Here is a 26,645-nt window from a genome sequence, read left to right on the forward strand (position 1 = left end):
AAAATGCATGGTTTTGTAGCAGGTTCTGAAGTGTGAGTAACAAAATATTATGATGGTAAATAGGAAAAGTGGGATAAACCACAGTGTAAATTTGTAAAAATTGCTTTAATGGAGTCTAAGCTACTGTTTTTTTCCTTCATAAGATAACTGGTTTCATATCAAAGGGAATGTAACCAATCTCACGCCTCCGAACTTTAGTCAGCCATGAGATGTGGTGGCAAATGGCAAGTTCTTAGATAATTTGGAACAAAGAAAATGATTACTAAAAGAATTTAAGGTGCAGAGAAGATATTTAGCATGGTCTCTCTTCTCTCCTGTGTGCTAGTAATGGGCACACGAGAAAAGAACAGAACATACACAGAATAACAACTACCCTCTCAACTCTGGACAAAGACCAAGAAGATCCTTTTCAGTCCTTTGGTCCTGTGAGCTGTTCCCTGCTGCCCCGGTATTGCTCTGGACACAGGGATGACTGCTCAGAACAGGATGAAACTTTCACAGCCCTTCTCCCAGTTCATCTCACTATCATTTGCTAGCGAAGAGCTTGTACTGCTTGTCAGAGTCTGGTGGCTTGCAATTATCTCAGCTGCTGTTATTAAAATTCAGTTGTAGCCTCTTCTTGGGCTCAGGCTGTTCACAAAGTAGCAACCGAACAGTTTCAATCCATCTGTGTTAGGCCACCCACTAAAATTTACATCAGAAGGTTTACTATTTAATTTCCAAATGAAAAGTTCAACTCTTTCTCCCCACATCCATAAATCTAAGTCGTTTTGCAAGCTGAGAGGATAAGAGGGCAGCTAAGCACCTGTGCTGGCTGCAGGTTGGATAAAGGAGAGAAAAGTCAACTGCAAAGGTTAAATGAAGCCAGGTGGCTGGATGTGGGAAAAGAGGAGGTGAGAGCAAACTACTTCTTAACTGCATCCACTTGCTTCCTTTTTCTCCTGTGGAAGCTTGGGAAGCCCTTTGTGCATAGCATCCTTTTTTATAGGTTGCAAAACTCCTTTGAAGGGTCAGATTTGGGACTTTGGAGATGAGTTTTAAGGGAAAAAATGAAACATCTTTGCAGACAAAGAAGTGATCCAGCAGGATAAGGAGCTTTTTTTTATGCATCATGTCTTACTGTGTGAGGGCCATTAATTGCAGCAAGAAATTTTTTATCTTGTGATAAAGAGAGTCAGATCAGCTTTGACAGTTCTAAAACAGTGGAGTGAGTTTGTTGCTGGTTTTTCTTTAACAGGGTGTTATCAGATTTCAGTGCAGATGTTATTCCCAGCTGTCACACTGTTTACCTGGCAGGAGCTTCTTGCAGCAGTTATCAGTGCTCTAATGTGTAAAAATGCCTCTTTAGAATAGATTGTAAAGGGGAAAACAGGTGTATATCAGCAATGCCTGACTGAGATAGGGGTTCACCTATGGAGAAAACTGTCTGTCCATGGGCTGTATGAGGAGGTCTGGCTTCCTAGAAGTTGTACAAGATGTAGCTGTGTTCATAGCCACCGGTGTGCCCTACCTGAGAAGAAGCTCAAGCTGCCTAACGTGTACCTTTGTGAGTGCAGGTTGCAGCTGCCAGAACTCTCCCTGCTCGATTGCCCGCACTGCCCCAGGGGTGCAGGCTGCTGGTGCTGGCTCATTAGCAGGACCCCAGTGCTATGACTCCGTCAGCAGCTCACGTTCTGGCCCTTTGCTGGAGACCGGAGTTCGTTTTACTTGGGGGAAATGGTTTGTTTTGTTTCCTGTCTAGATACGAAGTAGGGATCCCAGGTTTGGGGAGCTTTAGCAAGGTAAGCAGCGAAACAGCTAACCCAGCAGCTGGGAGCAGGGAGACCCCTGCCAAAGAGCTGCACATCGAAATCTGAAAGGATCACAGACACTAACCATCCCCTCAAGTTCAAGAAGACAGATGAAAATACGCCTGACAAGCTTTTTTTATGTTGTGCTTAACTATTTATCTGTTGCCTTTAGGGCCGTTTGCTCTTACAGTATGAAAGGTCATCCAGCCCACACACGGTGCCTTGAAGGTTAAATTATGTTCGTAGTAAAGGTGACGGACGTGTGAACGCTCAGTCAGCCTGAGAAGAAAAGACAAGGGATCAGGCTGGCCGGGAGCACTGTTTTTGTATGAGTGAGGGGGATATAAGCCCTGAAAAAAGGCTTCAGCTCCTGTTTAAATTTTGCTGGTGCTGATTCTTAAGGTGCTTTCCATTTAATATTTTATTACCAGTGTTAAAGTATTTTTACTAAATGTATACAGGAATTCATTCTCCTTAATTCTGAATTGAATTTCAGATTCTGTAGAGGGATTTTCTTCTACTGAAAGGTTTCCCACCTAAAATGCTTACACGAGCTGAAAAAGACAAATCCAGATCCTCGTTAACATTCCCACATGAGAAAATTTGCAGTCCATAAGCACTTTCCAGTGTATTGAACTACCGCAAGTCAAGAAGGCTGCAATAATTCAAGCAGGCAGTGCTGTTCCATCAGGGGCTGCTGTTTGATGTCAGCAGGATTTGTATTCCAATTTATTTGAAATTTCCTCAGCTTTGTGTTTCTGGTGTTGAATAGTCTGTCCTACGTACACAAAGAAGTTCTGAATAATGTCACGAAAGTCATCATCGCTGTTAACACCAGAGCAGCTTGCTTTCTGAAGGGGAAAAAAAACTTCCTGAGGGGAGTTTTAACAAAAGCACGTCTAAACACACAGCATTCCCTCCGAATGCACTTCCATGGCAGCATCTCCTCTGTGTCAGTGGGACTGCAGTGCTGCTGAGCCTTACCCCAGTGTGCAGTCCAACCTCTCTTGTGCGGGCACTGCAGGGCAGCTCACCTCCTGGATGGGTCGGTCTGGGGAACTAAACCAGGTGCAGGCTGTTCCTTTTTATTCTTTTTTTTTTTTTCCAAAAAACATTAGCTGTCTTAGTTCACTGAACAGTCTCACTGCAGGTAGGATGAGCAGTGCAAGCTCTGGACTGGTGTAGGAGCACGAGACCAGTTTCAGTCTACTTAAACTGCCATGGAACTGCATCCTCTGTTCCAGTACGGTCTTGCTTCTGCAAGATATCCCAGGAGTGACTGAACACTAAAATATTAATGCTTAGTTTGTAAGTCTAAATTTGCAAGGACAATATTTTTCTTTTTTTTTTTTTTTCCCAAAGCTTCCAACTCAATTTAAATCACAAGAGTGAATGTGCAGAAGTTGCTTGCGTTATATTAAATCAAGTAATTTAAATAGCTTTTAATTAAACTGTTGCCACTTGGAATAAAGCTTTGTAAATGTTTACAATGAAGAATTGCAAGGGTTATGTTTGCTGCCATAGCAGCTGTGTACAGAGAGATCGGGACTGGCAGCGGTGCTGCATCATTGTGCGTGAGTGTAAACGGGAACCCATGACAGCGTCTTCTCTCATTGCCCTACAGGCTGAACTCTGCTCCGGTGAAGGGCTTTGAAAAAGATGTGGGTGGCAAGACAACTCTCCGGATCACATATCCTGAAGGTGCAATCCAGAAAATGGAACAGTATGAGAAGGATTCCCTGTTTGTTCTGGCGGGATTCAAATGGCAGGATTTCAAGTGGCTGAAGTACATTGTTTACAAGGAGAAAGTGGTAAGAGCCCTGTTAGCTGGCATTGTGAAGGTCACCTAATTAGGCGTGGTGTACAGACGTGATATCACAGGCATATTTGCCACGTTTTGGTCTGAGGAGAGTTCCTTTGTGTGCCCTGCTGCATTTAAGTGAAGGCTTTTTTTTTTTACGTCCGTGGACTTCAGTTTTAATTAAATATGTTTTACAAATACATCTGCTCCCTGTAACCTGACCTTGCATCACAGATGAGGCTTTCTATTGAAGAATATGTAGCATGTGCTGTGAATAGTGAATTTAACTTTCATTTTAAAGAGTACATGAAAGGACCAGGTTTTGCATGGGTTTTTTAGACTCCTAGGGTTTAAGAGCAGAGGAAGGAAAAGAACAATGATAAGGGAAGGAAATGGGTGTTTGGGACCTCCTGGATAGCACAAGTCATTATACATTGCTCAGTTATTGCTGTACTGAGATTCATAATTTGGGATTGGCTAAAATATCATCTGGAAGAACAGTATCAAATCTAATTTAAAATGACTGAAATGGTTAAGCTGCTGTTTCCCCCATGTAAGTATTTTGTCCTGGTCAGTTGTATTAGTGCTCTTCTTTAGTACCGTGGACCTGTTACAGGTTTGTTTTCTGTAATTCACCCATCCTACTCAGAATCAGGTTGTGATGACTGACTTCCCATTCAGTGGATGGTTTGTTGCCTTGAAGACCAGAATACATGACCTCTACTTAGCTATGATCCTTGTTTTACAAATCCTATATCTCTGTTTTCAGATGTTCTTTAATGATTTTTCAACAAATAACGAGACAAATGGATCAATATTTAGAGGGTGGGATGTTAGCTTATGTGTTTGGGGACAAAGATAGGAGGCTGGTACTTCATATACAAAATGGAAAGAGTCTGGGAATGTAATTGTATACAGCTGTGATATAGGTGGCCTTAGGGCTTGTACCTCGCTTGTGTCTCACACTGGCACCAACTTGCGTTTATTTTTCTGTTACAGGGCAGTTGTTGTTACCTGTCAGCCTCTGGGCACGCACAAGTGGCCTTTGGTAACATGAATAATTGAGTCAAAAGTTTTCTTCGTGGTTTCTGTCCTGGTTCTGTTCTTCATTCTAGGCAAAGGAAGGGTCTGCATTTAATATCCTGATGGTATCAGTGCCCTGCTACCTGAATGCTATTGTAGGGACTCGTAGCCTTTAGCTAGAAGTTCAAAGGACAGATTGGTTTGCTTCAAAACAAATTGAATTTCTTACCTGATGTTTGCAGTCATGCAGCATTGGTTGTAATGCAGTGTCCTCTGGTCCCAGAAAGATATGGTGAGCAGTTTGCTAAAACTTGGTAGAAGTCTGGGAAGAGCGATTGCAGTCACCTTAGCTGAACGCTTCCGTGCCCAGCTTGGCAGAGAGCAGGAAGAGCTTGAGCTTCTTGCATTGCAGGTTATTTGAATGCTCTTGTGGTTGGCTCCTTATCCTTCATTTCTTTGGAATAAACGCTACTTTTTTTTTTTTTTCAGTTCTCGTAGGTGATGTTTTCCAGATCTCTAATTTCTGTTGCTCTTCTGAAAGCTTGCAGTTGATTCACATTTTTCTTAAAGAGCGCTGTCACAAATGTACAGAGAACATGAAATAGAGAGGAACAAACCACTGGCCTTGCAGTCCTCACACTTCATACATCCACTGTTGTGTCTGCCTTTGCCACGGTGGCATGGGACTGCAGGTGAATGTCCAGCTTGTAGCTCACTCTGCCTCCAGGTCTCTCTCTGCAGAGCTCTCCCACATACCTGCCATTCTTTCTAAATACATGTCCTCTGCAATTTAATAAACATGCTTTTTATTCCATCGTCCAGGTTGATAATGAAAGCACTAAACAGAATTGGTTCCTAGGTAGACCCCAATGTAATACATCCTTCATTTCTACAATGAGCCCACTGAGAATTCCTCCTGGTTAGGTTTTTTTTTGGCCGCTTTAGAACTCATATCGCAGTAGTGTCATTAGTAACATTCTTTGGCATGTTTGTGAAAGTAATATGTCAGAAGCTTTACTGAATTCCAGTCCATGTCTTGCTTCTTCCTATGTTTTTCCTGTAGAAAAAAAAAAAAAAGAAATCTGTTTTTCCTGTAGAAAATACTATTTTTTTAGTAATGATATGCTCTTGACAAATCCACCTGGATTAGTACTTACCTTCAGTGGTTTTTTATCTTTATTTTTTATAATTAATCTTTCTGTTCTGAGAATTTATATCATAAATCAAGTCTCTTCTCTTTTTTGCCTTCCTAGGGCTAGGAACTACTTTTCTCCAATTTTCAGTCCTTTGACACCCTACCTGCTCCACATAAGTTCCCAAAGGGAATCATCACTGGTTTTGAGGCTGCTGAACAAGTTCATTGAATACTTTAGGATGAGGTCCAGGTGACGGGAAAACATCTGTCTTGTCCTCTCTAGTCTGATCTCCTCCAGTTTGAGGCTGAGATCTTGTTGTCGCTGGCCGTAGCTGCGAGCAGGTGGCTAGCACAGCTGCCTTTTCGAATGGAGACTGATGCACAAAGTGCTGTCTCCTAGCTCGAAGAACTGACCCGATGGAGAACCAACAGTGCTACGGGAATAAGGCGTAGGCGTCTGTTTGTTCTGGTAGTGAGTGCTAGTATTTTTATCAGTGTGTGGTAAGTTCAAAATGACAAATGCCTGCCCAGTGCTCTCTGTGGAAAGTTTCTGGTTCTCTCTCTGCTGATTGTCTGGAGAAAAGGGGCATTTTTCCTTTCTTGGATTTATCTCGAGATGCTTAATTTGATCTAGGAGCTCTGTACGCCACTGTTGCTTATTCCTTGTCTAAGATTAGGCCTGTCCCTCTGCTAGACTTCCTCCCCACTGCAAACGAGTGGTTTCATGCAGGAGTCCGACCTCAGGACAGAGATAAGGGAAATGAAAGCATCCTGCTGAATAACATGACTGCTGTGGGAATGGACGCAGTCCTTCAAAAAACGGGTCAGATTCTGACCTCTGTTTCGTTTGTCCCTGAATTCTGATGGCAACTACATGTTTCCATGGTAGAGTCGTGGGTGGGATTTGAGACTTTCTGATTTTCTTCAGACATTGTCAGACCTGGAGAGGCTTGGACCTGCATGACTGGAGGCTCTGGGCCAAGCACTGGGATCCTTGCTTAGTCCTCTTTCAAGTAAGTGAAATCAAAGGGAGTTTATCTGAGAGTGAGTAAATGAAAGACGAGTGGCTATTTATTACCAGGGTCAGTGGTCAGATAAGCTTATTCTCCCTGCAGCTGAGAGGGATTTGCTCTGTGTTATGTTAGTCTTTTGGCAACACTTGCACACTGAGAAAGGGATAAGTGCTTTACTCTGTAGAGAGGAGGATTTTCGGGAGATGTTTTAAGGAAAGAAACAGTGTGATGCAGAAATGGCAGCAGAACAGTAAGGTAGAGGATTTGACGTGTTGCATTCAGTAAGGTGAAAACCTTTCAGAGACCTGCATGATGCAGCAGTACGCACTGTCTGTATTTAGTGTCCACTGTGTAGATGAAGAGGAGCAATGGAATACGGACCGCAGAAAAAGTAAAAGCTCAGCCACTTTTTATTTCTCACTAAAATGTATGGAAGCAGATAAAAAACTTGAGAAAAGGTTGATATGAAAAAAGGACAGGCTTGGCTAAATGTTCATACTGTGTCATCAGCAGAGCAAAGGTAACTTGCATCAGAGGCATCAGAGCTCTGGTGAGCTGGCACTCAGAATTGCAAGGCTGTAGCAAGTTAGGGCAGTACGGCATCACTGGAGAGTATAGACCTGTACGTTAGTAGGGGAAAGGTGGGTGAATCTGGGCAAGTAAGACCCTGTTAATCTGATTTCAGTCCTTTGACAAGCATTAAACTCAAGGAGCAAATCATTGCACGTGTTGCAGGTAAATGGGGAGAAAGGTGTGTGGGATGGAGAAAGGTGACGTGTAGCAGAGGGGGAAGGATTGCACCACTCTGACCCAGTATTTAGATGGACAAGGGGAAAGGAACTGGATTGGAGCCCCACAGCTTGCAATTGCAGGAAGCCAGACTTATTGCAGAAAGGTCACGGATGTGAGTTGTTCGTGCGTCTTTGGTGACTGGCCTGGCAGTGCTGACTTGCAGTTGTTGCTGCAAGAGGCTGCTGGCAGTGCCAGGCACCCCTGCTCGGATCAAACAGCTTCTGGTAGTGCATCCCCAGCGGTGGTTACTCACGGACAGTCACTCTGAACAGTTGTGCTCTTTCCTGGACTGTTTATTGTGCCAAGAGGCATTACCCACCCATCTCGTGATCCACCTTGCTCCTTCCCACAGCTGTACCATCTTGCATCACCTGGGTTTTGTCAGTCACAGGAGCTCTTCCTGAACATCTAAAGTAACAGGGGAATTACAGAGCGAGGTTTTTTTGCTGTATACTTCCCTTCTCTATTCTCCTGGGGAAGGATTAAAATAATAGTCAAAAGCTGAAAGTTTCTTCACTGCGTTCCGGGTAGTTGCTTTTGAAACAGAAGAATTTACAAGCAGCAATTATGCAAACCAGCCATCACAAGCTGGCACCGAGGCTGATTCCAGGGTGTTTTTTTCGCCTATCATTAGTGAATCAGAAGGAACTCTCTTGTTTGCTTAGGGCTCAGTTCCCTGAACATCTGGCACATGGCAGCAATGCAGCCAAGTGAGGGCAAAGGTTTCACTAGAAATTGGCAGCTCGCATGCTTCCTTCTCGTGCGGTAATGAGCCCGCGGACACTTCCAGCAGGGATCTCTGCAGCTGCTGCCAGAAGGAGTCACTTGTGCAGTAAGTGCCCGCGGCACCTCGAGGCTCTCTTTGATAGTGAAAGTCATAGGAGCGAGTGAGCACCTGCCTGCCAGCGAGGCCAGGCGCGGCTGTCTGTCTGTCCCTTGCAGGGGCATGCCTCTGACAGCTCGCACGATGCCATCTGAAAAGCAGCCATCCTCCGGTGCTGCTGAGGCTCCAGCGATAACGCCAGGCAGGAGATAACCCCTCCTTCCTCGTCCCAGCACGTGCCTGTCACTCGTGGAGATGTTGCAGAGGTGGCGGCAGTGAAGATTTATTTATTGTTAACCTTTTGTTTGGAGCTACGTTTCTGCTTTAAGTCAGCAGGTTGCTTCTAGTCCTGCTGCAGTGTGTTACGCCACCTTCCCACCCCGATCAGCCTGCCCGTGCTGGAGCCAAGGCCTGACCGCTGCCAGGGCTCTCGCCGTCTGCTCAGCCTTTATTTAGAGATTCTCTTCTTCCATTCATGGCCTTGTCACAATTCCCTTAATGGCCTTGTCATGCTACGTGTTTGCCAAGGCAGTTGGCGAACGTCACGGCCTCGTAGTACGCTGGGGATTCCTTGGAATCCAAAATAGCCTTGCAAGGGGGCTGCTCTGCATCCCTGAACATCTGAGGAGCCAGGATGCTCCTCCTAACAGCCTGAGGACAATAGAGAGGCTGGGAGTCTCTTCTTGCTGTCCAAACCTAGTAAAACGTCACCCACATGCACGCATTAACAGTGAGCTTAGAGCCGCTGAGCAGGCGGTTTCTCTGGGTCCAGCTGAGGAGGCAGAACCTGCTTTTTCTGACGCTGTCACTTGCCCTTGGTGACAAATGGAGTGTCCAGTAACAGTTTCACTCCAGAGTCTCCTTCTAGACTGCAAATATTTTCTTTCTCTTTTCTTCTCCCAAACAGTTGTTCTAAAATATTTTGTTTTGCATTGCCTTAATGCATTATGGACGTGAAGCTTGGTTACAGAGTTATGCTGCCTGGTCCTGTGTAAGCATTGCCTCGTGTCCTCCTGCCCTCCTTGGCCTCTGGTGGAAGGGGACAGAAGCTGGGCTTTTGTTCCATCATTAATAAGAGGAAGCTTTTGATTTGGGAAGTCGTCTTAAGGATTGTCCTATCCTATGAATTTGACTTTTTCTCTAAATAGCCATTATTAATAATCCCCCAGAAGTATAACGTAGGAAGGCATGGCTGGTGAGTAAGGCAGCCAACATGCATGAAGGACATGATGAGGCTTGTGCCAGGGGAGAGGCGAGAAAGCCTCTTCACTGTCCTGTGGTCCAAGCACACAGTGCAAAAGACCACTGCTACTCTCAGAGGATGGGGGATTTTAGGAGCAGCTGATAGCAGACATACATTACTGCATCGTGAGGATGGGTCAGTGCCTGGGTCGGGGCAGCTGAACCGGTACTAAATGTTGAAGCAAAGAATAAAGAGAATAAAGTTAGAAGTAGGCTCTTCTGGCTGCTACCAAGTCTGTGGCTGAGGAAAAAGTGAGAGAGTCTGCAAGACTTATTCCGTGGAGAATATTCTGTGTAAAATATTCTGTATTCTTTTTTTTTTTTTTTCTTCTTTTCACATTTTGATCTCTTTCTTGCTAGCCTGTGCTGCTTGAGGGGTTGTGCCCCCATGGTCAGGACCCAGTGCAGTGATAGGAATGGCCCAAGGGAACCAAGGGAGACTTGCACATGATAAAGGAGTCTAGAGTGGTTTCCAGAAGATGTAAGGTGCCATGTTAGAGAAGGTGAGCCAGTTTTTTTCCAATCTTGGTGAGAAGAGAGGCTGAAAAATATGTGGGTACACTATAAAAAATCTTGCCCCTGCTGACCAGAAGAGGGAGAAGATCTTAGTTCTGTCCCGTGTAGCTTTCAGCAAGCTTTCAGATAGCGCCGTGGTGACGACCATGCAGGAACCTCGGCAGACAAATGACCCAGTTTGCAACATGGGCCTTGGGGGAGACTTCCTGGCCAGATTCCCAGAGGAAGGTTGTTGGTATGGAAAGTGCAGGCTGGAGCTTGTCCTTCATACATACCTGCATGCAACGGCGTAATAAGATTAGGCAGGTCACTGCATAGCTGAGAGCTGTTCCCACCCAGGCATACTTAGGGTGGCTGTAGGTACACCGTCAGCCATCAGCTGGTGACAGGGGCTGCTCTGATGCCGTTGCAGTGTGCCTGCATAGCACTCGATATTATCAGGTGGATGCATGCTGCACAATAAGTTGTCCACCTGGATTTGATGGCCATTACATCCCGAAGTCTGTAGCAACGTTCACCTAAGCTTCTGAGGCAGATGAAGAAAACTAAAAAATATGCATAAGTACATTATTGTGAAAAAATTTCAGGTATCAAACCTTTGAGAAGAGTTTGTATTTGCAGGAGTAACATCATAGATGACCCCAGTTTTAGACAGAATCTCCTTAAAACTTCAAACCAAGATTCAGTTGGTATGCTTGCATTTCCACAGTATGCATAGCTTTTCTCCTTTTTTGTCCCTTGCTTTGCTTGCCGTTAACAAAATTCAGTCTTCCTTGCACTATTCTTCCCACTAGAAGATAAAAAGCATTTATTCGTGCTAGGCTTCAGTAGTCCTTAAAGAACCTTTATCCTATATCTGCCAAGACAGCATCATCTTCGTTTCTGGTTCAATAATCCTAGCTGTGACATGAAAATCAGAGAGATTCAGTTAGATTTTTACTCTTCTCTAGTTCCTCTTCCTTCACATCATTCTTAAATGAAGAGACCGAAGCAGAATTACTGCCTGAAAAGGCTGAATCATAGCCCTACTAGGCACCCTTTCTGGGATTGCCTCACCATCCTGCTTTATCCTGAGACAACTTCTTCCTAAAATTGTCATCTTCTAATTAATCTCTTCTGATGTCTGCTGCCATCCAGCTGATAGTTGCCTTTTCTGGGTATTTGACACTCCTACCTTCTCCATCCATCCGTGATTCAGACAAATTTAAAAAAAAAAATGGAGAATTTAAAGAGTTGCTTTTTTTTCCACATTTCCTTCTTTTGAAAAGCTAATGTGAGCAAGGGCCAAATGAAGAGCTAATGCAGCTGTCTTGAAAAAGCATCAAGAGGGTGCTCATGTTGCACTCTCCCTCTTTGGCAGGCACTGGCTGTATTTAGACATCAATATTATGCAAATCTGCGTAGGTGCATTTCAAGGTCATAGTGCATGTAAACTCAGGTTAGACTGGTAGCTGCCGCGATCAAACACAGACTTGGAGTATCTGAAGCGATATAGAGGATTTCATTCCAAATCTGGGGCTGATTCTAATGAAAGACACCATTCCATAAACAGCAGAGCTAACAAAATCGCCCGCTCGCCTGTGATTTATGTCCTCCTCCCTCTTGCACCACAACTCTCTCAGGTTTCCTCCACCTCATAAATACCCCCTGCCTTCTGTTTCATCCCTGACTACTGCGTGCTTCCCTGCTGGCCAAGACATGCATGTTCACTGGGCCATACGTATGTGATCGGGCACCTGGCAGACGTAATGAGCAGGTAAGTGCTGAGTTCACACGGCATCGCCTCCACCTGGCCTCCCGCGCAGCTGCGTGGGGTCTCTTCCACCCAGCCGTGCATGACTTTACCACCAGTGCAGCCCCTGCTTGCTGAGGATCTTGCGCTGCCCACATGTGCAGCAGATGTTCAGCCGTACCGGAGCAGAGCTGTGTGAATCCAGCACATGGAAAAAGTCAGAGGACATCGACAACAGCGAAATGGAGACGTCGCCCAGAGGGGTATCAGCCGTTCGTGCAAGTGTTAGTGGAATAAAGATGTTCTGTGTTAACACTTGAGGAAAGAACTACACGAGTCATTTGAAGTCTGCAAAGCCTCCCTTAGCCTAAGAGATTTGGGTTCAATTATTTAGTTTATGCATGAGATTTTGGGGAGATTTACTTATAGTCTCTCTGAATCTACATAGAAGAAACTGTTTTTTTCCTCAAAAGACTCTCTAATTTAGTTGGAAGAAGAATATCTGAAGCGAGGCAAACAACCAAAAAAGGCAGCACATTTATATCAGTATAATTATTTGTGCTACGTCTGCCCTACAGGCTTGATGAATTTGCTGCTATTTGAAGTCTTAAAATTGAGACTGGATGTCTTGGTAAAAGTTCTGCTCAAGTTGTGGGAGAGCGAAGGACTGGTAGAAATCCCTGAAGGAGGGTGCACCGCTCCCTGCTACGCAGGACATCCAGGAGGACGTCAGCAGGATCTCCCTTGGCATTTTGAGCTGTACAGTTACGAAACAGCAGAATGTGGTGGCTAGGAGCTGAAGCTAGAGAAAATCAGCCTGGACAGATGTAATTTCCTAGAGATATGAACTTTTAATACTCAAATGACACACCTGTGGAGGCAAACAGTGGCTTCTGACAACTTCTGAAATACAGATTTAATCCAGTGTCTGGGAAGATTGTTTTGCATGGGTGTACCCAGGATCGAGCTGCACTCTTGTGTGGCCTTCTGGCCATCCTTTTCTGTGACCTATGGGAACCCCTGTCTTCACTCTCTGTGACCCATTTGTTGACTCTGAGGAGCAGGATAGCAAGCCAGTAGTACCCTTGGCAGCTTTTTGTTGATGTTAGTTGCTTCATTCAGTCGTGTGTAGGGTTCACTGCAATTTTTTCTCTTCCCGGTGCATGCTCAGCCAGCTCTGTTTCTGTGTCCTGAGGGAGAAGGCTTCATGGAATCTGAGGTGAGCAACCTCCAGCATAACAAAATCCCCCAGAAGAGCCCTTCGGAAAGCATTGCAACACCGCAGGATGCTGTGAGTTCACCCATGTGCAGTGTGAAGACTCACAGAGGGGGGAGAAACATTGATTTGATTTTGTAAATAAAATCACATGCTTTCTATCAGTGGCTGAAAAGACGCTCCCTTTCACAACTCCAGGAACTTTGCTATCTGCATTTTTTTCTTTAAACTGAAAAAAAAAAAGTTCGAACAGTAAATATTTATCCAAGATGTGTGGTTGTTAATATGATCCAGTCTTCAGTCATTTTGAATGGTGTCATGATGACAGATGTTAATTCAGAAAGGAATAGATTGGACAATTTATGCCCAAAACACATGTGTTCCTTGGCGGCCTACATGGATTACTTGCATAGTTAGTGCTGTCTGAGCAATTTGTAATGTTGTCTCTGCCTCGAAGCACCGAGGGCTCCAGGACAGGGGGTTGATCTATATCTCCAGTTAGCTATAATAAACACCGAGGTAACTAAACTCCCTGCCTGCTTTTATCTTCCCAAATTTATCTCTCCCCCTGTGCTACAGCTGTGCACGGTGCTTCTGGTTCTTCTTTAGAAGAAAGCAGTTTCTTCCAGCAGCAGAGGAAGATGTGCACGGGGTGCAAATCCCTCACCTCCTCCCCTGGAGCTCATCTCTAGATTCAGCTTCTCTCCTGCCGCAGCACACAGTTATTTAATGCAAACACTCAACAACTGGATTGAAAATAAACCAAACCACTGGAGGTACTAAGCAAGAGGGAGACTCTGGGAAAACCTTGCACTTTTTTTTGACAGTATTTAGATTCTTACAGTTGTGAGTTTATGGAATATGTCAAAGGGTGTTTCTTTTCTTCTTAGGGCCAGGTTTATGGAAGCGTTAATATCTTCTTTATATTATTTTCTTTAAATAGGAAGCATACATTTGGAGGAAAACGGCCAAGCTGTTGGGTGCACGAGGCTTTTGCTAGGTCAACTCAGGAGGTTTTCTCAGCCGGTTGACTGGTTGTGTTCTGGCCATTTTCCGTGAAATTAATTTTGCCCACAACTGACAAGTATGGCAAATAGTGGGTCTGGCCCAGGCAATCAGTGCTTTGTTTGGAAAAACTCTCCAATGTAAATGTTCTGTTTAGATGACAGTTTATTTAAATTATCGTCTTTTGAGAGTATTAAATAATGTTACTAAAAAACTCATCTTTTGTAAAACACCTATTATTAATGCAAGTCGAGACAATAAAGCAGGGCAGGAGCTTCCTGGCATCTTCCCAGACTCTTGTTATTTTGACCTTTCTGCTTTCCCCTTCTAAAGGATGCTGGATAATTTGTATATGTTCTATATGAACACTCAGTGAACATAGAAATTATTTGGCTTCTCGTTTCAGCAGAGATGCCAAAATAGGAGAAGACAGCTTTTTTGTGTACTCTTGCTGTAAAAACAATGTGAAAATTTCCCTGGAGACTCGCTTTAAGATAACTTCAGAAAGTGATGAGGGTTTCTAGGCCATAATTTCTACTGTGGTGATTCTTTAGCTTTTTTTGTTGTAATGTGCCAAGAGTTTAGTCTAAATATGTGTTGTTTAATGAGATGAGATCTTGTTTGTATTCAAACTCACGAACCAGTTCAGCTCCCTAAAAAGACTTTGCTGATGGCTTGTCCTCAAGCGCCCTGGGATACCCTCGTGTTTTGCCACCAAAACCTGCAAAGACAGCGCTCTTTCTTTCTTTCTTTTCCTTTTTCTTTTTTTTTTTTCCTTCTTTGGTTCCAGCATACTGTTGTAAGTAGAGCAGGTAGCTGTGCTTACAGTTTGGCTCACCTTAGGTTTTCTTTTGTAAGCCACTAGGAAAATGACTCTGTCACTTTATTATACTTTCACCTTCGAGCTGATGTTTTCCATGCCACAGGTTTGGCTCAGCTGGAAAGTTCAGCTGAAGTAATTTAGCTGTCTCTCGGGTTGAGGCTAACAAAAATGCAGGTTTTCTACCTGCTAGAAACAAACAAACGAAAAAATACAAACTCTCCCACCCCATTTTGATGAGACACTAATTCTTCAGGGCAGCGGCTGGGAACCGGCCAGGCTGTGTCCCATGGCAGCCTGCTGGGACCCTTGCAAATCCTGTAAAATCCCACGGCTTGCTTTGTTCCACAGGGACTGTTAGATGCTGGCAACTCAGTTCTGAGTGCACCAAGCATGGTCCATGCTACCAGGCTTCCTGAGCACTGCCTGCCTTGCTCAGGTGCCCTTTCTGTACCCTTAGTTGGAACGTGGCATCTCCAGGATTTAGGAACAAAATGGGATTTTCCTTCCAGTTGCTTCTCCGCAGCGAGATGGGGGCACAAGGCAGCAGAGAGAGCAGGGGGTGTCCTCGGGAGCCCCCTTCCCTGCAGCCTGGGCTGGTGCTTGGCAAGAGAACAAAGCAGAGCCTCGGAAGCTGAGGGTGATGAGTCCTGGGATGGCAGGGAAAGGAAGGGTTTAGCACCAGCAGGGAACTCCTCCAAGTGTGCAGTTTTGTCAGGATTGAATACTTCAGGAGCCTGGTAAGAGGATGCATTCTCCTTCCCTAATGGCTGATCTAGAATGCAATAGCCTACCAGGGCTTGTAGTTGCACTTAGAGGACTGTGCTGTAAGTTTAATTACTCCATTTGATGTAGCTTTTTTTGCTTGAGTTGATTTTTTTTTATTGTATTGAGTTACACTGTAAAACTTTTTAAAGAGCTTTATGGTTGTAAAGCAAGCCATCAGAAGCTAAGAAAAGCAAATAATTTAACATTGTGTTTTCAACATTAATTCAGTTCTCCTGTGCAGATGTTATTCGTAATATGGATGTAATAATGTTGTCCTCACTCTTGGAGTACTGCTGTCTATCTGGTGGAGGTGGACACTGAGACTTAGTCTGATTTCTGTCATGGAAGAAGTTCAGCCTTGGTATGAGCATCTGCAGAAGCCATGGAACGTGTTGTGGAGAGGAGAGAGCAGAGCAGAAAGAACGGCCTCCTCCATTCAGCCTTTGAATGACCGTTGTGATGCTGAGCAAGTTAGATCAGAAGTTCCCAAACACTATTCGAGTCCCACGAGGCAGATGTGCAGGAAAGGTGTGTGTTCAGCAGCAGGAAAAGCTAAATGAAGTTGTACTGTTCTGAAAATGTTCTGAAAATTGAGGATAAGGTATCTGAAGTTGAACATCAGAAGGCAGTGGAAACTGGGCGTTCATCAGTGTGTTTTCTCCTCTGTAAAATGTTGTGATAGATGCCAAATACTGTAGAGATGCTGTAAATATCAAAGTATTGCTTGTAAAGCACTTAGATGTATGGCAATATTAGAAAACTCGTGTGGGAAAATTAGAAAGTCAGTGTTCACAACAGAAATACTGAATTTCTGAAGTTTCAGGGCTGTCCTGCCTCAGCGCTTACTAACATGTGGATTTGGCCTTTCAGACATGGTATTCTTTTAATAGATGTTATGTGAGTATGACATTTCATAAACTATGCAATAAAAATAATAGTGAATTAAAGGGACTGGTCCCCTATGGTTATAAAATATCCCCTAAATAGTAATAATAGTATAGGGTCTGTTCTTCGTTGGGAGTTTTCTGGAACTGTACTCCTTTAGATATCTTTTCATTGAAGGGTTATTATTAATGGACGAAAAACCACAACACAAACATAAATTGTCTAAATCCATTGCTTTTACTAAAAACTTCCGTCTTTCCTAAGATATTTCAAAACAGGAATATTTCTCCAAGCTTTGGCTCAAAATCCAGCTTATGTTTTGAACGAAAGAGTCTGTAGTGCAGTCTATCCATCACCCTATCTGCACATAGCGCAAGCACATCTTCTGATACGCCGTATGTGAGCTATCATGTATGCTTTGACTTGTGAAATGCAGTATTCATCAGATTAATCTTTAGTTTTCTTTGCAGCCAATCTGATATGTTCCAAGTTCCATTTTCTTCAGAGGACAACCTCTTTTGCTACAACATTTTATCTTACGACTGTGAATTATATTTTAAATGTAGAAGTACATTAAAAAGAAAGGAACTACATTGGATTTGCAACATGCAATGTCCGAAAATAAATTTGCTCTCCTGACTCTTTAGAGCTGGTCTTGGCCTCATGCTACCTAGTCCTGGGAACGGTCAGGCAGCAGATGAGCAGTGCAGGAGGTCTGTGTCTATAGGTGAACTGTATCACACCCAAAGTTATATGGTTCAAATGAAGTGCAGCAGGGCTGTTTGTATATACTTTGCTATTTATTCATAATAGCTGCTTGCACGCCAACAGGGCAGAAACTTGCTACTAGCAGCCATGGGAATGCTGTAGTGTAGAAGACTGAACTGATATATAATGCATCAATGCTTACTTCCCAGATGGCTTTTGTCACTGCTGCAGTTGCTGCTTTCAGAGCCAGTATCTCTGGACGCGGCAGCTCCCTGTTCTGTGTAGTCCACGTGTCCAGCGCAGAGTTTGAAGTCTGCAACTCCCACTTGGAGCTAAGCTTCCCTTCTCTTGTGGTTTTCATACAGAGATCTTGACCTGGCTATGAAGCCTTCAGAAACTAATTTCTAAGCCAATGTAGTGAAGTAGTTATTATTAGCTCAACTAATGAAGAAGCATAGTTAGATTTTTATTTTATTTTTTGTTTTATGGTGTGGTTTTTTTTTGTCTTTAAAAAGTACTGTGTTGAAAGGTGCTTTTGTCTTAATCCTGCTTTGCTGCTATCTTTGCCACTGAAAACTCTGGGTAGAAAACTCTGAAAACTCTCTGGGTAGAAAATCTCTTTGGGTTTCACACTGAGAAACATTGGTAAAAACTAAATTTGAGGGGTTTACAACCTATCGGGAGTCCTCTTGGCCGGTATGTTAGCTGATAGTGCTGTGAGGCTGTTGGGAGATGGGACGTACTGACAGGGGAACGGCCTGGGAAATTACAACCATTTGATTTTAGACTTAGTCAGTGGGAGGGTATTCAGAGAGAAGAAACAACAATTATAAATACAAAATACAGAGCTGAGTGCTGGCCATTGGAGCTGTGTACAGAGGGTGGTGAGGGGTTCTCCATTGCTTTGAGAAAGCTGGGTAAATATATATCCAGTGTGGGCTAGTGGGTCTGGCAGTTGACCATCAACCTGGATTGCAGGCTCTCAGCACCTCTGTTCTCATTGCTAAAAATTCCTCGTTGCTTTGATAATCAGTGGAAATGGTGAAACTTCATTTATATTACCACTTGTAGAAAAACATTTTATAGGCCTCCATGTCTACTTGACCTCTGAGAAGTGCAGCGTTGGCTGATAAGATGGTTATTTTCTAGCAAAAGCACACCTTCCACGTTTAATCCAGTTATGCCTGAGCAGAAACCTTTCAGAAACCTCTGTGGATGGATTGCTGCTGTACCCTGTGTTTGCGTGGCAGTGAGTGCTCATGGGTGATGGGTATAGAATAACCACATTCCAGCCTAGGTGAGGGCAGCAAACTCAGTGAACCAAGTGCTCCGAGGCACTCTGAGGTCTCGTGACTGGCATGTCATTCTCTGGCTTTTGCTTTCCATCTTGCCCTTCCTCGCCGTTTCTCGTGTTATCAAGGTTTGAAAGAGCAGTGATCTCCATTTGCCACAGGTTCTCTCTCCAGTCTTGTCATCTTTCTTGTTGCTCTGCAGCACAGTATTGCATACCTGGACCTAATTCAACTTTGTGTGGCACATAGTTGACCTTTAGAGCCTCTCTGTCCCCTTCCCATCAGACTCAGAAGTCTTCCTGAGCAATGCTTCTTGTACTCCTAAACCTAGTAGTACCACAGAGGTACAGAAGAGGGATCATCTGTGTCATCAGGGTGCCGTAACATTACCCCTCATTTTGCATAAATATTAGAAATGCAGTTATTCTGTGAGACAGCCCCTAGCTGTTTGTAACTTCCTTTAAGGTGTACTTCTTGACTAAAGGTCTGAGTTTCCGTATTTTATTTTAGTGTATGATGTGGTCCACCTTGGTAAATCTGGGAATAGGAGATGGAAAACTGAATGGAGACAAAACCAGCCTGCAACAAACCATCTGTCCCCGTTACTGTTCAGTACTTCTGTGAGTAGACAGAATGAGGGATTATAGCAGGACTGCCCTGCGCCAGGAGCTGTTCGGTGAGGTGTGCCGTGTTTTATCCCTTCCTTATAACTTGCCATCTCTGACATTTCGCGTGCTGCTCCTCTTTGAGGTCCCGGAGCTGCATCTGTAGAGGGGATATTGCTGCTCCTCTCCCTAGATGAGAACTGTACAAGAGATTGGCTTGAAAGCTCTGGCCCATCTAGATTTTTGCTACTTTTTAGTCTCCTTTAAAACCTTTTGCACTGTCCTTTCCAATTATACAGTTTTGAAAATGCTCCAGGATTGCTTAGAAGTGCTGTGGGCCACAGATACTCGTACTTCAGCCACGCTCTCCTGTCTCCTCTCTCGCCGTGTTGCTTGTTTCTTTATGCTTATACTGTAAGCTCTTTTAGGCAGCACTTGGCACCACGCGTGTTGATCAGTGACTAAGGTTCCAGGTGCTCAGTAATACCAACAGATAATAAGGGTGGGAATTTAAAGTGGGGATGTTTTTTTCAGCCTAAACCCCGAGGTCTCCGTGTCAGTGCCGGGAGGTGATGAGGTACTGTGGGAACATTGCCTAAGCAGTTTTCAGACTTGCTTTCTGACTCATTATCCTAATGGTTATCAGGAAGAGAGATACCGTGTCCTCAGAGACCCGTCTTCAGGCGCTGCAAGGAAGCAGACTTAGCTGCCGGAGCAGGGGATGCCCCCAGCTCAAACCACGACTCTGAGCTGCTGAATCTGGCAGGGAGCTCCTGCCTTCCCCCCGAGCGCCTGCCGCTCTAGCTCCGTCTCTCCTAATAGCCTAAAGAAGGGACAGAGTTCCCCGACGGGAAGGGATTGCTTTGGAAACCTCGCCGAACATCTGTGTCCAATCAGACCAAACATCTCCACGAGGCAGAACAGCGGCCCTGTAGCCGAGCATCAGCGGTAGCGAGGAGCCTTGGCACGGGCTGCGCTTCCGACCGTGCGGCTCCGAAGGGGGTTGCGTCAGGGGAGCAGCCTCCCGGGGCTTGCAGTCGTGGTGGTGCTTTGTTTCGTAGCCTGCCAGTGACAAGCTGCAGAACAAAACCACAAAGCTCGAGATGCAGCTCGAAATTACAGGGTTTGTGGAGCCAAACCACAAGGCTGAGAATTTCAGTAATTATAAGCCAGGAAAACAGTTTTTAGTTCTTTGTGAGTAAGGAAAATCCCAGGGCTTTGCCTACTGTGTAGGTAGAAATATGAGAGCCATCTGCTGAGACTCCCCATCTCTCACTGGAATTATTTTAGAAATTACAAATGGAAAACATACCAAAATGAAAGATGACCTGAGATGTCCCTCATTAAACTAAGCGGAATTGCACAGAAAAGTTTCAGGGAACAGCACTGAGCAAGCAGAAGTAAGACTAAAAGGACAAACCAGAACAATTTCAGAACTGTGTGACAGCCAAGGAAAGTAGCGAGCTAAATACTCTGGATAAATGACAATAGAAACAGCCACAACAAAAGGACCAAAATGGACAGGTTGTATTCCCAGCTATGGATTGCATCCATGTTTGGGTTGCGCTTGCACTGAACTGATGGTTAGGAGCACAGGTTTGGTCCTAGTGGTTCACACAGCGCTGGAAAAACGAGCAACTGTGATATGTGTAATTACATTTTCCCAAATTGCTCAAACAACAACAAAGTCTTGAGACTTTTTATGCTTTGTTATTTTTTTCTCTTTAACATTATATATGTGTAGTGTTAAAAAAAAAAAAAAAAAGTAAAAGCTCCTTAATGACCAGAACTTCTGTAGAATCTTCTGTGAAGTTTGAATCCAAACAAAAGGCAGTTTTGTTTTAATTAGCTGGCAGACCTTCGATTTGTTTACAAAATTTAAGTGATGCCTTATTTAGAGCTGCACGTGAAACCTTAATTCAACTTATAAATTTATTTTAGTTTCCGGATCACACGGTGTTTTTCCAGGAAGTGTCTGCTTAAAACCATGGTAAGATGGTTTCATCGAATGAGTAGCTGTTCAAGATTTTTGTTTATCATCTTCATTTCTGTGAGACCTGGAGCATGCTTAATACAAGCTGAATCTGTTATTTTTTTTCCCCTGGCACTGAAAGACCTTTGCTTTACATGTGCTTTTAGGAAATTCTGAAGGTTTAATATTTATAAATTTTTAAATGAATATTCACAAGGGTACAAAACTCAACTGACATACCAAATCCCTCAAATCTGTTGGTCAGATGGATGTAGTACTTTATTAACATTTGTAAAGTGGGATTTTTTTTTCCCAATACTTTTGGTTTGAAAATGGTAGGAACACTCAGTGGTTGAAAATGTGGTGTTGTAATGGAGAGTGTTAGATCACTTTGACTGCAGGCATTCTTGCTAATTCAACTGTGATGAAAGAACACGAGTGTTAGATTTTTTTTTTTTTTCCATTTAGGGTCCTGAGAGCACTTTACCATTGTCAGCATGTGAACTTTAACTCTCAGGATCCTTGTTCTGGTCAGCAAAAGTGTATTGTGTTTGAGCAGCCTTGAGGTGGGATCAAAACAGGTATCAGTGGCATTTGTCTGTCTTAAGACTATTGGTTTGGATAACGTGCATCCTTATTTCTTCATTGAATTTGCTGTATTAATGCCTTTTGTAAGGTAAGAACCATCTACCAAAGTTTCATTCTTCAGAATCTGAAATTCAGTATTAAATATAAACATTAAATATTAAACGTGAAACGTGAGAGTGGTCTACATGGGAAGCCCCTGTAAGGTGTTGTGAGAGTGCACACAAGCCGTGCACAGTACAAGCAGTGTGAGAGCAGCAGTCGGCACTGGCTGTGGCGTAATTACCCTCAGTAATTACAGGGGTGGTTGCTACTGGACATAGGAGGCTCCCAAAGATTTTGTGGGAGAACATCAACATTTTTTAAAGTGCCTTGAAAGCAACTGTAAAATCACTGTTATGCTGCAAGCAACCCCAAACTGGTGTAAATGATGGCTTACTGTTTACCTAGCATGTGGTTTTTATGTGGAGTTTAATGTCTGTCTGTTGCTCACCTTGGAGATCGCAGGGAAGATGTGAGAAAGAGGTATTGAACTGGATTACCCTGCCAGAGCTGTCAGCAGATTAACATTCCTGCTATCCTCCCTCTGCCTCGCTCTGCGTTTTTAACCCAAACAGCACTGAAACATTAGGATGTAATGGGGCTGGAAGTCCGTGAACAAGGAGCCCCCGGCAGCTCTGAGGGCGGTGCTGTGCCCGTCCCACGGTGGCTGGACCAGGGGGAGCACAGATATGCAGTAATGTGGCAGAGAGACGCAAAACCCCCTCTCTAGGCAGGACTGCCGAGCAGGGCAACAATTCCAGGCCAATGTTCTCCCACCTCACTTTGCAGGGTGAAGACTTTAAATAAATATACACTGGGAAAAATAATGTTTTTTTTTCCTTGTGCTATGAACATGCCTGGCCCTTCACAAGACTGTATGGCACCTTTATAAGCTTATGACTGAATTCACCTAAAACCTGACAGAAGGTAATAAATCTAGGATAACTTAGGAAGTATGCAGCTTACACACTGAGAGTAGAGCTGCGCGGTCATTTTTAGTTCTCTGAATGTTCTTTAAAACATTTGCTATCCAAGAGTGCATCCCCTTGCAGGCAGGTGGGAGAGATCACAGCGTGTGCTGGAATGCTTAAGGCATTAATCAGACCAGCTGAAGTGCCAATAAGAGTGAAAACGTGGCACCAGGGAGGGGGTTATTCATGCTGAAGCCCTGACCTCTCTGTTTTCCTTACACTCGTCATCCAGCCTAGCTCACGTGGATCTGAAGATGATGCCATCACCCCTCCAGGGTGTAGCCTCCCACCATCAGCTTATACAGTGCCTTGTGGCAGTGAGCAGTGACAGCGGGAACTGCTGCCAGTAGTGTATTTTAGTAGAATAATAGCAATCTGCTATTTTTTGTGTATAATTATTTGCCCTTTTTTTTTTTTCCTTTTTGTTACCAGAGTGCCTCTGATGGCTTTTGGAAGTCAGTCGCAACCCGTGTCCCGAGAGAGCCTCATGAGATACGTATCCTGAATCCCTACTTCATCCAGGAGGCAGCTTTCAGCTTCATTGGATTGCCTTTCAACAACGGCCTCATGGGCCGAGGGGTAGGTATAAAACAGAGCAGGCAGAACCAAGGGGAAGGGCAAGAACAAGCAGCAGAGCAGTAGGATTTCACTGTTCTTACTTTTTCCGCTTGGCCTCCACAGTCGGACATTGAAGGGAAGGGACTTCGGCTCTGTTGTGGGGGCAGCGCTCAGCCTACTTAAAGGAAGGCAAGATCCTTCCTTTTTGGTACCAGGAAATGGCTGTTCCAAAGCCCCTTTTCTGGAGGCAGCTCTGAGGCTTCCAGCACCATCTGGGTGATTTCTTGCCATCCACAGCCTGCTAGAAGAGCACTTCTCTGTGTGGCTCTTTCCCAAAAGGAACAAGGAACCCTGCTCTTTGTATCCTCAGTGCATCTGGACGTGGTGCAGGTCATGCCACAATTTTATAATTTGCTGTCCTCAAGGAGACCGCAACCTAAAATCACTGATATCGCTCTGCTCATCCTGTATCCCAAGTTTATTGTAAAAGAGTGTAAAGGTTTGATTATGAAACCTATGAAACCTAAGAAATTCTGATCTTACAGTGGCATGTTTTAGATGTAAAAGCTTACAGAAGAAAACAATGTAAATATAGTTTTAGGTCATAGTTATTAACAAAACACCTTAGTGATCATTCTAGTATCTGTCATTATAGGATATTTGCAATGTCACAGCATGGATTTGGACTAGACAGAATAGTGCCTTATTTTCCATTATTTTCCATGCTCTAATTATGTAGTGAATTCTTTTTACAATATTAGAGAAATTTGTTTCCTGAAGATCAAGTAGGTGGTGGGTGCCTGGAGGTAAGAAATTGACTACTTAAAATGCGGTGTGCAAGATGTGCAGACAGATTCAGCCACAGAGAATCATTCTTTTCGAAATGAGAGCTTTTGGCATTGCTGCACATATACGTACAGAAGTTGTCATGTGGTTCTGGAAACACTGGGTTTTCACTCCAAGCACTGAGGGTATCCTACCCAAATATTCTCTTCAGCTAGGATCTAATGTACTTCACCTCTCTGCATTCTCTGTGACTTATCCTTAGAAGGATGTGGTCTTGATTTGTCTTCCAGAAAATAAGGACTGATGCCCCAATGAGGGACAGAAATCATCAGGACTTTGCCTTTATTTTTTTCAGATTTGTTTTTATTTTTAAACACGTTATTTTAGTACACAAGATATTACTTAAGCTGAGAGGAGAGGAGAGAATCCGGAAATGAAAATGCTGTGAACTGAAGTTTATGAGGTTTTGATAGGTTGTTTAACACAGATCAGATTGGGAAATGAAGGCAACTAAATTGAAACCTCATGTTTCACTTCATGAAAGTGCATTAAAAAATAGTTTATGGAGCTTTAAGGAAAGCAATCTCTGCCCATGACCCCTGCTAGGTTGTGTAAATTGTAGGTTGTTCCTTGAGATAGGGCAAAAAGAGCTCTGGAGGTGCAGGTACGTGTGTGGGGCCGGGATGTTAGTATACCCTCTGTGTCTGGGCAAGGAAGATTTAATATAGTGATTCTGTCAGAGATTAAAAACGAGGAGAGTACCTGTAGCCTGTTGGTACAACTTTTACTGCAGGCATCAAGTATAGACTGCTGTTACAGACCTGATTGGACTTCACGCTAGTGAACACTGCTGCATCAGTGTGAATGCTTCAAAGGAAGCCACTGCTGCCAGTGTAAAGAGGCTGAGGAGAACCCTGGTGATACAGATTTGACTTTGTTTCTCTGAGAATTTAAATGGGATGAATGGAAATCAGAGCCATGCAGGCCAAGAATCCAACACTGATTAATGATTTGAGAGGGATCCAGCAAGATGAGTTGGCCCTGTGAGGCAAGCTAGAGCAAGGAGCATTGCTCCACAGGAAAGCTATGCGAACATAGCTCACACAGCAGCTGCAGAGCATAGCTGCTTGGGTTCGGTCATGCTGTAGGGCTGCAAGACGGTTTGGGAAACTTTATTCAAGAAAAAAGCAACCTGTATGGGGCAGGTTGGTGCCTCCGTGCTGAAATGCAGGGTGGTGTGATGGGCAACCTACACACAGGAGGATCAGGGCTAGGGATGCCTCAGTAATCGAGGCCAACATGAAATCCTCACAAAGGGCAGTAATATTCCACTCCTCTTTGGTCCTGATGCCTAAATAAACTTCAGTGTGCCTCCTGCACACCACATATGGTAACAATGTGCTGCCAATTAACTTTGTAATTTGGTGGCTTTTTCAGCAAGGTTGAGGAGAGCTAGTAAAATAGTTCAGGGCTGATCTCAAAGCGTTTTTTTCCCAGGATTCAATAAAGGCTGAATGTAGTAACAGCCTCTGCTTTGATAATATAATTTGGGCCAGATGGTTCTGGAGGATAGCAGGGGGGTGCAACTCAGATGTATTTAGATTGAGCTTGTAGTATTGGTGGCTGGCAGTCTGACCAAGGAGCAAAACTGATCACCCACAGTGAGCAGTGACTTCTCTCTGGGACAAGTAAAGCTTTTCAGTTTTGTCAGCCCATTTACTTAAGTCTTCAGAAAAGGGAGAGCTCTTTCCTACTACATAGAGACTTCTCTTTTCTTGGGATAAAATGATAATAAAGAAGAACTTCAGTGTAGGATCCTAGCAGTGTCTGACGTGAAAATAAATAAAGACGTGAATGCCTGAAGCTGGTTTAACACAAGAGAAATGAGCTAATGTCATTGATTAGAGAGTCCTCTTAATGAGCGGGCACAGGCCTGGCTGACTAACTAGACAATGGTGTATGCCTGTGGTTTGTGTTTTGGTGGAAGTTCTGTGTATATAGGTCTTTTGGGCTTGAATCCCAACAGCAGTGGCATTGCAGCTGGTAATTCAGGCATGCAATAACCTACCTTGCATTGTAGACAAGTTACTGGAGGACAAGCACGAACATCAGTTCAGAGGTGGCATTGCCTGTTGCATGTAGAACAATGTGATGGTTATTGCTGTGATGCTTTTTACTCTATAGTGAATAGTCCTATCCACTCAGTAGTGCTCAGAGCCATTTGATCCGTGACTTTCTGGCTGGTGAGCCATGGTATGAGGTGGCTGGGAGGGCATTTCAGATGACAAAAGTTGTCAGGTCTCTGATCAGGAACTCCAGCGCAGAGTGGCGCTTGTATTTCTCGCTGCTGGTACAGTGCATCCATGGAACTGCTTATGACTGAGCTTCTTCTGAGACTAAATTCTGCTGCCCAGAATTGAAAGCCTTTGGTTTGTTCCTGTCCTGGAAATGTCTGGATATACAGACCTTGTTAGGAAGGTAAAACATCCACCTCTGGACTTCACCCAGCCTCAGCACCAGCTTGCTGAAGGAGGAGCCATGTGCAGGACTACTATCAGGCCATGT

The 26,645-nt window shown here is 44.0% G+C and overlaps 1 protein-coding gene across 10 annotated transcripts in view; it reads left to right on the forward strand.

The window, feature by feature from the left end:
* Nucleotides 1-26,645, forward strand: part of ST3GAL3 (ST3 beta-galactoside alpha-2,3-sialyltransferase 3) — a 180,943-nt gene that overhangs the window by 132,318 nt on the left and 21,980 nt on the right. For all 10 annotated transcript variants that reach the window (XM_040564840.1, XM_040564837.1, XM_040564845.1 and 7 more), the window contains 2 exons: nt 3,415-3,601; nt 23,169-23,315. In XM_040564840.1, coding sequence (XP_040420774.1) covers nt 3,415-3,601; nt 23,169-23,315 — 334 coding nt within the window. The remainder of the gene's footprint in view (nt 1-3,414; nt 3,602-23,168; nt 23,316-26,645) is intronic.

The sequence above is a fragment of the Cygnus olor genome, chromosome 8 (assembly GCF_009769625.2).
Source record: "Cygnus olor isolate bCygOlo1 chromosome 8, bCygOlo1.pri.v2, whole genome shotgun sequence".
Classification (NCBI taxonomy): domain Eukaryota; kingdom Metazoa; phylum Chordata; class Aves; order Anseriformes; family Anatidae; genus Cygnus; species Cygnus olor.